Source organism: Daucus carota, chromosome 5 (assembly GCF_001625215.2).
Source record: "Daucus carota subsp. sativus chromosome 5, DH1 v3.0, whole genome shotgun sequence".
Classification (NCBI taxonomy): Eukaryota; Viridiplantae; Streptophyta; class Magnoliopsida; order Apiales; family Apiaceae; genus Daucus; species Daucus carota.
The window spans coordinates 24,644,847-24,656,953 of record NC_030385.2 but is presented as its reverse complement, the minus strand read 5'-3'; the positions used below and the strand labels follow the sequence as shown (position 1 = coordinate 24,656,953).

At 30.9% G+C, this 12,107-nt stretch overlaps 1 protein-coding gene across 1 annotated transcript; it reads right to left on the bottom strand.

Moving 5' to 3' along the window:
- Window positions 1-8,252: 8,252 nt before the first annotated feature.
- LOC135152549 (uncharacterized) lies at window positions 8,253-10,215 on the bottom strand. The gene is made up of 7 exons (XM_064092790.1): window positions 10,101-10,215; window positions 9,830-9,906; window positions 9,482-9,725; window positions 9,318-9,388; window positions 8,958-9,222; window positions 8,708-8,775; window positions 8,253-8,620 (listed from the first exon to the last, which is right to left on the bottom strand). Exons 3-7 carry the CDS (start codon window positions 9,552-9,554, stop codon window positions 8,378-8,380), a joined length of 720 nt encoding a protein of 239 aa, XP_063948860.1. The 5' UTR covers window positions 9,555-9,725; window positions 9,830-9,906; window positions 10,101-10,215; the 3' UTR covers window positions 8,253-8,377.
- Window positions 10,216-12,107: the final 1,892 nt, after the last annotated feature.

Here is a 12,107-nt window from a genome sequence, read left to right as displayed (position 1 = left end):
CACGTTACCGGCATAGTTTAACAACAACATGTTGTATCTGTTCAAATCAGGAATACCCAAATGTTGCCAACTAGATGAAAACCACATAAGGCACCGGTAGAACGATTAAATCCACCAGAAACTTTCTTCCCATTGCTAAGAATATAATCAACAAAACATCGCAAAGATAGATCTTTCACACAACGATCAATGAATGAACGAGGAGGTACCTGTTACAGAGTATAGAAAACATTTAATTACAAAAACGCATCATTACTACGAGCAAGAAAATTAATTAATTACAAAATCATGCTTACCAATTCATCATGAACTGGATTGCCCTCAATCAAGAATCTAATACCATGCAAGCCTCCTTTTTGTAAACTCACTAAACAGTGATTCAAAATTAACACAAATCCAATCAAACCAGTTGTAGTTTTTTTAGATTGAAATAAAATGACTCGCATTTTAGATAATGTACCTTTGCGTGGACGACAGTTTTGTGAACGATGGACTATTTCAGGATAGTCAATCTCACAAAAATCTCTTCCTATGAGGTAAACATTGAACCCATCTACCCCATTGTACTGAAACAAATATAACTCACCGCCTTCAAGATCGAAATCATCATACAAACACTGAATACCCAAAAACTTTCCCAAATCGTAGCTGAATGTAATCTGGACCCGGTATCCATTTCGGAACTCAAGAAATAGCGTCCGAAGAATACGATGACCATGTTTCTCGCAAAAACGATGAGGGACACGCTACAATATGATTCATGTAAAATGCTTTTAAAGAGTATAATGAATCGAATCTATAAAATAAAGCAGAAGAGAAAATAGTTGAGTACCCACCATTTCATCGGAGAACAAATCATCTTCAGTTACATACTTTACGAATCTCTCCGCAATCAACCCAGTCACTTCCATGACGAACAAGCTAATTGCAGGTGTTATCAGATAAACGATACCTAGAAATTCAAATTAGAAACATTAACTCTTAAATTTTGCCCAAATATGGTTTATAGGTTCGTGTTCGCTTTACATTTAAATTTAGAATTGCCCTTTGACAAACATAGAGGGTTGCAATTCGTTCATCTGTAATTTCATAATTTTTCATTTTTTACTTACGAATAAATTTGACATTTTTCTATATCAAGCTACATAAAATGCCATATTTATCATGACATAAAAACAATGCATATACAATTATAAATTTTCATTTATAATTGTTTTTTTACACGAATTACTATAAGATTTAAATTACTAGAGTATGAAAAATAAAATTCTTAATCTCACCTATTTTTAAGTACTACCAGATTAATTAATTTTAAATAATATTTATGTCAAACATTTAAATTTCACTGTTGTCTAATGACAAATATAATTTGTATTACAACAAAAATACTATTGCATTTAAGTAACGATTGTGTTTGTATAATTTAATTTCAATACATAACTCAACAAAACAGGTTGGCCACATATTTCTCATACATAATATTGAATCCTATTGATATTACCTCCTCCGTCCCAAATAAATTATCGTTGTAACTTTCTTCACATAATTTAGCTACAAGATAAAGATGACTCTACGTATTATTTTAGAAATAAGAATAAAGATATTAAGGATTTATTTAAATCAATAAAAATTTAAAACAAAGTCCAGTGCATTCTATCCTAATGTAATTAGCAGAGGCCCAACAAAGTCCAACATGTTGTTTACTTATGACAAAATATATTTATATGCTTTTCTATGAAATGGCCCTTATACATATTGCCCAAAAAGTATTTTTGATCCCACGACACCGTTTACATGTCTGATGTCTGCCTTTAGGCTGTTCCACTTTTATAATAAAAAATTATAGTGAATATCAATTTTTATCAAATAAAATATATCATGAAATTATTTGTTGTAATATTTTGTTGGTTTGTCTTTACAGAAAAATAACAATTATCTACATTACATCATTTAGTAATTTATTTTTTTATTATTTTAAATTGTTGTTAATAACAGTTTAAGTTTGTTAAAAATGTACAATATTTTATTATTGACACCGTAAAATAAAAAAATAAATCATTCCTTTGAAAAAGTTGGAAAACGACTCACATCAGTAAAACATTAAAAAATTAAAAGGAAAAAACAAATTTTAAAAGCATGTGAGTATACACGCTGGGTCTCTTAGCTTTCTTTAATTAAATGACATTACACACGGTAAACATGAAGAGTCAGAAGACTGAGGACTATTAGCATACTACTTATACCTTTGGATAAGATGAATCCGACCTCAGCTAAATCTCTTCAAAAAAAGTCCAGATCCATTCGACCAATGTCTCCTCTGCTGCTACTTGACATCGACGTCCTTCTGAAAATATGTCATCTCTTGCAGCAAGATGGTTTTATTGACCTCTTCTTTCTTATTCAAGTCTGGTTTCCTTTCCAAACACCAGAAGCTATTAATAAACTTCTACACAACTTAGACTGGATAGTGCATGAGGTTATCGAACCCTTCAAGAATCTCGAGTGTAGGGTCTTCAACAATTTTGTTAAACACACGGTAAACATTGGAGTCAAAGGAGCTCTTTGCTATCATGCATGTAAAAAACTGATTCGAGGTAACAATCCAACCCAGCAGCTTCATACTCTATCAAACATAGCAGACGATGATAATCTGTGCTTCCTTGCTTACTACGTGTTTAAAACTATATACGATCCATCAACACTTAAACAGAACGGCCAGATCCTCCAGCAGAAGATATCTGAGTCTGCCGAATTTAGCTTCGACTTGGAAAAGAATTGCAGGGCTTTAAAAGGACGTTTTGGAAAATACAATCGTTTTTGGCTTGATCGCCCTGATATTTTTCCACAGAATGGCGTCTGTTCATCATATGTATCTGGGAAGGCTCATAACATGGATCCATACGGTCTCGGCTGCCGTTACAGAGAAATTGTCACAGCTACTTGCTCTGAGTGTATGATTCTGATGATAAACTTTAAAATTTTCAGAGGATATTAGTAAGATTATGTTTGTTATAAATATTACGCTTGAATGTATGAGTTATTATATTATATGTTAATGAAGAAATTTGTCATCTTCTCTCTGTTGCGTTAGTAAATATACTCATAACGCGATTTTTTCTTCATGCATGTCAAGTCGTAGATATGTGACTGCTGTATAAGACCTGTGACTAATGAAAAGTAAGCATTTTTTTTCATTAAATGATGCTTAACCTAGAATGGACTCAGATGGAACTGTGTATGTAGGCTGTACTTCAAGATGTAGCCACTGTACAGTGTACTGATATTTTGCTAATGCACGTATTCTAAGTTTTACTCACTTAATTCTGTTATTGTCACTTTTCATTTTCCTTTTTGTGAAAATTTTTTTTTATTACATTAATTTATTCACTAAAGAAATATTTACGAAAATAATTCTTTTCAACTATTTGATCACAACACTTAATAATATATGGCAAAAAACCCAAACGTCATATATAAAATAAACGATTTTTGAACATATGTTGTCGCGAATGAGTTTCTTAAGAAAACATATTCTAATAAACATGTATTACTATGTAATACAATGGCCTAAAGCTTGGGCCGATTTCAACAACTTCTTGGACGACATCGAAAAATAAAAAATAGAAAAGCTCATATTGCACTTCCATATGCATTAATTGAGCATTTCTGGAAACGATATATTAATTCAGAGTAGTATTGAATCTTTGTAAATTTTATTTTAGTTACCTAAATAAAATTTTAAATTTTCTTTTATTTTCTTTGTTTATATTTAGTGGTTTTCTAATTTAATGAATTGATTGAGTTTAATATTAATATGAAATCTTATATTATGGTTAAAAAACATAGAATAATAATTTAAAAATTGTTAGAGGAATACAATATTGATATGTGAATTTGGACAAAAATTTAGGCCAAACTGTTGGAATCGAGAGATGGTTCAGTGTAAATTTGGACCAAGATTTAGGCTAGAAACTGGTTCCACTATTGGAGATGGCCTTACAAATGTTAATTTATTTCTGTTCTTGGTGTAATGAAAAGAACAATGTTATATTATTAAACCTTTTCTATTATTCAACACTGTGAGCAAGATATCATGCAGATGAATCTGCTACTCCAAATCTTGAGGTCAATTATCTGTTTCTCTGCCACACTTAAATACTTATTTAAATCTTCTTGCAACTCTTTCAATGAAATCGTAAACTAACATTAATAGACATAAAATTATATGTGCCAACATACAGAGTACAATATATTTACAATGCACCAAAGTACATTGTGATATCTTCTATGTACTGAATTCTAAACCATGTCAGAAGCAAAGATACAGACTCGATTAGAATTTTAACCAAAGAATAATAACATTCCAAAAACGTAGTTTGTCCTGCAAAGCTTATCAAACACATAAAAATTATCCAGCACCGGCAGTTAAGTCAGATACTACACCAACGAGGAAGAAACTTAGGAAATCTAAATGCAATGGAAACAGAATATCTCCAAAGGTGCCTAAAATAGTAATACAAAATACTACTATTTATGGAGTAATATTCTTAATAACTCGCACAGCAAAATATCGGCTTGAGTAATCTGCACACTCTAATACAACAACGTCTCCCTCTGCCAAGCCCAAATCGTCTCTGAACTTTATCCAGCCATCATTAATTGTATTACGCCTAGAATTTTTTCTGCGACTCTTAACCTGTAGCTTCCAAACAGTGTCGCCAGAGTAGACATTGATGTATTCTGTCTTTCTCCAGAAAGTGGTAAGTTGTACGTATTCAGCAGGGATATCCTACACCAGTATTACACAAATGATTTGCAGTGATACAGTTCAGATGGTAAACTGAGAATGAGAAAATAATTGAAACGGATAAAGATTTTCAAAGCATTCCACCCCATAGCTATGTTTATACATATGACGATGCTGGACAACTATCTCAATTTTTCCACGTACAATTGGATTATGTAAGTTATAACCTGTCCAACAGATGCATAACAAATTAGCAAGCGTTGCAGCACTTACTGAAATACAATCAAAGTATGAATACGAGGCAAACCAGATTTACCTGTTGACAATGGTGTCCCTGAGAAAAAGACCTCCACGAAGTTATCATCAAAGAATGAAACCGTGTTTTCCCATTTTTCTTCGTAATTTATCAAGACCAAGTTGAACTTTGCAAAGTTCTTAATGCCTAAAATGGAAGCAAACTGACGAAAACCATGAAATCTACCAGTACCGTGATTGTAACAACCTACAATCTTCTTACCATTACTGAAAACAAATTCTTGAAAACCACGCAACATTGGACATGCTCTTTTAAATGAGATTGGAGGCTCCTACAAACATACATAGATTTTCATACACATGTTACCCAATTTATTCCTTTATTTCAAAAATAACATTTGAACTCCTAGATGAAGTAATTACCAATTCATCACATAAAGGCTCCTCATCTTTCACAAAATGCACAAATCTCAAACCTCCGTTTTGAACAGACACTAACACATACATTTGAGAACAAAAACAATATAATACAATCCGATAAAACAAAACAAAATCGGATTTTGTAAAGATAAAAGATGTATGACTATACTGTTTCAAAGAACTATTGTCTTCTATGTTGGACTCCAACCCAATACAATCCGATCAGACTGAGTAGAACAAGCCAATAACCCTTGATAATTATAAAACGAAGATATGACAAATTTACGTTTACCTAGACAACATTCAATTCTAATTACACACTAATTATGTTTACGCCACTATTTTCTCTCGCTTACCTTACCTAAAACAAAAGCATATTTTCACATATTTAATTAAATCCTATTAAAATGATAATTACAATAAAAATTCAATCTTTTAGAAAAATGTATGCGTCTTCCATTTTGAAATATAAGTCGTTTGTCTTTTTGGCACAAATTTTAGATCTTTTGACCGCATACCTACAAACATTATTCACACAACTTTTTCTTTCTCAACAATAATATTAATCATAAAATTGTATTCAACCAAAAAAAATCCGAAAATAATTATATTCACTGTGCGGTCAAACAACTTGGAAGTCACTGCCAAAAAATCAAACAACTTAAATTTTCAAGACCGATGGAGAACATCACTGTAATAAGTGCAAAGTACATTTCAGCAAGAACTGCTAATTTTCATTAGAAAGAAGATAAACTAACATTCTCAAATAACAAATTACACCACTTAGATTATTTCGATTCATCATTATAATTTCAGACTTAGTAAAAGACAAAATTATACCAGCATTATAAAACTAAACTTAGTTGGTACAGACAATGTAACTTTTCCATTAACCTAATAATGCAAATGATTTGTTTCACATTTTATAAAATACTAGCCTTTAACCATTGCAGAACACGAGCAGGTATATAATACGTAATTCATTAATTACAATATAAATCTTAACACAATTCAATTAGTAATTTAGAATTAACGAATTTGATTTTAGTTAAATTATATTAACCAACTAATCATATCTTCTAACGGAATTTTAGTTTTCAGAATTTTGTATCTACCTATAAAGAGTTTTGTTGTATTAATTGCATGTGACAATTTATTATTCAATTAATTTTAAATTAATTTTTCATATTTCATATATCTTTGTATGTTACGTAATGGTTCGTGTTTGTAATCAAAAAGAACACGTTAGAGTTGAAATTTGAGTAGAATACGTTATAATTAAAAAAGTAGCGTCTTTAATTATTTATAGATTTTTTTTTGATGAACAATAAAATTTTATTGAACATAGAACATAAGAACACAGTCGGGACAAACCCCCAAACTGACAACTACAACCTGATTGTGAAACAAAAATCGAGCTAAACAAATAGCCACTTTATTTTCAGATTGCTTAACAAATAGAATATAAATATTCTTGACAATAAAAATGATTCCAAAAGTTTCTCAAGCAATCCAATCGACACCAACATCACTGAAAATAGTGGAATCACAATTGACCCGCGCACATAAAAAACCGGTGATAGACCAGTGTTCATATCCATCAGTTACACCAACTGAGGTTAGGGATACAGATGCCCCGTATATTGAACAATCTTTTGTTGTACGATGTGAGCTCTCGCGATAAGTACCACAATTTCATATTTGAATTGGATTTATAGGTATTTTAGAGAAAAGATATTGCAAATTGTACATTTATAATTACTTATGCATTTGTCTATAAGTATTTTTAAATAGTAATACATGTTATTAATAATAGTTTCACTTTTTTAAACTAATTATAAATTTTATTCAAAAACAATATTAGTATACATAAGGAGTGTTGAATGTTGTTACTGTATAAAACTGTTTAACAGGTGTCCACAAGCTTCACCTTTTCCAACAAATTGTTAATTACAATTAAAAATTATTAATATACGTAAGGAGTGTTCTTTGTATAAAATTGTTTCATTGATATCCACATGTTGTAGAATTTTAATTTTAGAAGAGAGTACCGAACCAAATTTTTGTACGACTACAAATTGTACCCCTATTGGGTTCTTATAATATAACATAAATTTTTGCTTCACTCTATATTCGGTAAAAATATGTTATTTATCGAACGTATAATATCGAGAATTAAAATTTAAAATTGACATCTTTTATTAACTTATCATTTACTCAAATACTCTACTCGATTTTTTACAAATTACTTTTGACTTGCGAAATTATCTTTTAGTAGGTCAACTAAATAGTACAAATATTCGTGTTAATTCTTTTTACTCTGAAACAAAAATTTGATGAAGTTATTTTTTTCTGAAAACCAAAAAATTTCAAAATTAATACTCTTATGTACCCAGTCGAACAAATAAAAAATGTGTGCACAAAGGTAAGACACACGATTGCAACAAATGAAGAGAAAAAATATGAGTGAAGTAACTAAACTTTGTTAGTTTTCAGATCCTGTATAATTTCAAATAAATCTGCCGACTTCATGAGCGGTAGTCCAGTATAATAAGTAGCAACTGACATTCCAATACAAATCACGAATATATGTTCAATGTGTCGTTTTAAAATTAACGTGTATTCCTAAATAAATGATTTGTTCCTTAATTTCGCTATATACCAAATTTCCTTAACTGTTATATAAACTCAGTTGACACTTTTGTCAATTCCCTATAAAACATATTGACAGCATCAATGTTTTTGCAAATGATATGAACTTGACAAGAGATATGAAGAATCAATCCTTGAGAAATAAACACAGAAACATAAATTTTATACTATTCCACACAATATCCAAAAGAGCAAATAAAAACAAATCCATCAAACAAAACAGATGAGCACTAAAGTTTGTGCCATTGATGATGAAACAAGCTTAAGAAACCATCAATAAAACCACAACTGTCAAATCCAAGCTTAACTTACCCAATAAAGAACTTTCACATGAAATTTTGATTTTGATCCATAGCTCTCAAAAACACATGTATCTCCAGCCTTCAATTCCAAATCTTTCCACATTATTTCCCAGCCTCTGTGTAATTCAGTTGTACTGTTCCTCTTCTTAATTTGTATATTCCAACGTCTAATTCCATCTGTAACTTCAATTAATTCGAACGGTTTCCACCCATCTGTAATATCTTTGAACTTCATTGGTACCATCTAACTCACCAGGAGAGGTTACATACTTTATTATATGCATTTAACAAAAGATAATAACAACTTTAACAAGATTATTAAGAGACTAACCACTCCTTGAGAGTACTGTTGTAGATGCGATGGTTTCACACAAATTTCAAATTTGTAGACTACATCTCCTGCATGAACTCAGAGTTTTATTTGATTAAAACAAGTAGAATAAAATAATGTTAAATTTAAAGATTCAAATGTTCACCTAAATCAGGATACCTTGCATTGACATTGAAAGTCTTTATATTCAAAATAATATGCACATGCCTTTGTAGTGTAAAATTAAACTTTGCATTAAGAATGTTATAACCTTTCACAATGTCAGCGCTTCTTGGAATCTTCTCCATGCCATCAGGCCCGAACACAGACACTGTGTACATTGCATCACCACAGCATGATAAAATAACAACATCTCCAAATTTAATTTCAATTTCATCTTGAAGTTGTTTAAAGCCTGTAAGCTTATTTTCATTCCTTCTATACTTTGCCACATATTCCTTCCCATTCTTTATTCTCAGCCTCACAATATTTGGAAGAGCTTTTTCAAATTTTTCCAAAACTCGGTCAGAGAGAAACTATATAAAAATCACCTAAAGATTAATAAATCTATATATATACACCTCATTCATTGGAGGATAATAATAGAGCAAAAAACAAAACATTGACTCACCAACTCATCAAAATCATCACCTTGATAAACAACAATCTTCATTATGTACTTTCCTAGCAAATCACACTCATCTGTCAAAGAACCAGTTTCGTTTGAGTAAAAATGAAACAGTCCAAATCTGAAACTAACATATGAATATTTAATAGAAGTTGAAACAGATAGACCTGTCCATCTTTCACAGCCTTCATATGCAGGAAATATATCACACATAAACCTTCCTCCTCCATTATACTCCATTAAGAGAAATGCTCCTGTGCTACAACCATAGTACTCTAGAAGTGCCTTTAACCCATGCAGTGAGTTCCTTTCTTTTCAGAATTTAACATCCCATTCAAAGCCATCTTTTAAAATAATCTGTACACTTGCTGGAATTCTACCAGTATACTCAGAAAACTTCTTAGGAAGGGTCTATACACAGATTTACAATGAATGATTTAGTTAAGCGATTCAACAAGTATCAATTGTTTTTCAAATAATTGAAAAGAATCAATTAAGAAGCTATGTATAGTTACCATCACACCACTTAAACAAGTGTCCTTCAACGCCACTTTAAAAATCCTTGGAACCTCATTATCATGAAATGCCATAACTAAAATCAATTAACAAAAAGTGGTAATAAGAACAAGCGAATATATCTGTTCTCAACAAAACACATCAAATTTAGGGTTTAGAAAGATCTACATAATCCAGACTACAATTTATCAAAGACACTGAAGACTATATGCTAATGAACAGGGTTATTGTATCGTATATTCAATAGTACACTTTAACAAGTAATCATACCTGCGTAGTCCTTGAAACCCCGGCTCAAACTCTTCACCTCGCTTTAACCAATTTTAGGACAAACTGTGTACTCTTGGGAAAAAGGTATGTTTTGTCTTTTAACTTAATATAGAACACTACCTTTGGATACATAAGAGCCCGTAGTCCAGTACTAGATACTAAATGTAAGCTCTGCAGCCCAAGTCCATTTATCAACCCATATCAGGAACAATAACTTTTCTTTTTTTTAATTAAAAATATAAATTATAAACTTCAATTAATATTGTTTTTTTTAAATAACAAATAGAAATATGTTTTTAAATTAACTTAAATTACGTGCAAAAAATTAAAGTAACAAGTAGAAACGGACAAAGGTAGTATCATATTTTTGGTAAATAAGTACTACTCTTTTTACAAATTTCATCTGTTGCTTGCTCCATTTTTTTTTATTTGATTCTTTAACTTTAAACACTTACTTTTAAGTGCTTTGACCAAGTTTTTAAATATATGGTTATCTTTGTAAATATTTTCTTTAAAATTATTAATAACATTTAAAATGATTAATTTATATAATAATCCAAAGTAAATTTGATATAAAAAACAAAAAACTATGCTATCCAATCAACTCACTTAACAGTGTAGCCCAAAAGTCAAAACGTTAAATACTAATAAAAAAAGCACAATTTTACAGTACTAGCGTTTGAAAATGAAAATTCCCTAAATAATATGATTATACTAAATATGGCTATATGACAGTATCAAAATATAAAAGAAATAACACAAACTATTAAAGATATCAAACTAAAAATCATCTAAGAATTTACCAACAGTTACCTTTGTAAATGCAAGATTAAACCAAGTGAAGCAATAATAATTTGTTGCACTTCTTTTGCTACCACATTGTTATTTATCTACACATAACATGGTTTGTTCAGCTCAAAACAAACTGTAACACCACAAATAAGTATTCAATTCGTAAACAAACTACCATAGAACTGATAATTCATACTCAGACAGTGTATCCAACATAATATCATAACACATTAATCCACAACAAATTCAACAAAATAACTTACTTCTACTACCCAAGCTGCAAATTTAAGGGAAAACCTCTTTACATCAAACGCACTTCAAATCCAAGTACGATTCCTATACTACAATACGAACTACAAAAGATCTGTCACCAACATATTCTAGCTCCAAGGTTTGTCCTTCGCGTAGTTCGTTCATAGTTGTGAATTGAGTCCACCCACAACCAAAACTGCACATTTTTCCCTTCCGCAAAACAGTCACGCCACAACTTTTTTCGCCACAAATTAATGTTACTGTTGTAGATTGCTTCCATGTATTATACATGGGATACAAGCTCCTTGGGATGTACTGCATTTGCATACAATGAAAACACAATGAAAATTTTCAACTTTTGACTCAGTAGACCTTATAACTAGAAATTTGAGACTACATACTTACCACACCATGTACTTTTTTGTCAACATGAGATTTCTTCAAAGTTACAAGAAAAGAATTGTTATGCTGCTCTTCATCTGAAACCTCCATTACCATTTCCTCAACTACAGGAAGATAATACAATATGCATACAGTAAATTACATATAACCAGCAAAGAAATTAGTAGATGAATACAGATCATTACCTTCTTGAGGAGCATGATCCAGAACTACGTTGTTGTCACCTAATGCAGAAAAAAGAATTAGATTACAGTATTTTTAAATCAGTTCAATCGCATATGACAAAGAAAAGATTACAATCTTACTTGCATCACTACTGTCAGACAGCATAATAGTTTCTTGGGCCTCTTCTATTAGAGCATCTAACTCCTCTGAGTTATGATGGTATTCAATGCCAGAGTACTTAAAGCAGGACACGGAAAATGTCGAATCACTCGCATATGTAAACACCAGGATATCATTCAGCTCTATAGAATATGAGTTTACCAAATTCTCAAGTCCATATATTAGATTCTTCCCAGCAAAGAAACGACCAAATACAGATTTGCCATCAGCCATTAT

Coding starts and splice junctions, on each gene's coding strand:
- LOC135152549 (XM_064092790.1), bottom strand. CDS start 9,554: ATGGAGTATAATGGAGGAGGAAGGTTTATGTGTGATATATTTCCTGCA. Junction 8,776..8,957: donor AAGCGCTGACATTGTGAAAG/GTTATAACATTC, acceptor GAGTTCATGCAG/GAGATGTAGTCTACAAATTT. Junction 8,621..8,707: donor AACAGTACTCTCAAGGAGTG/GTTAGTCTCTTA, acceptor CTGGTGAGTTAG/ATGGTACCAATGAAGTTCAA.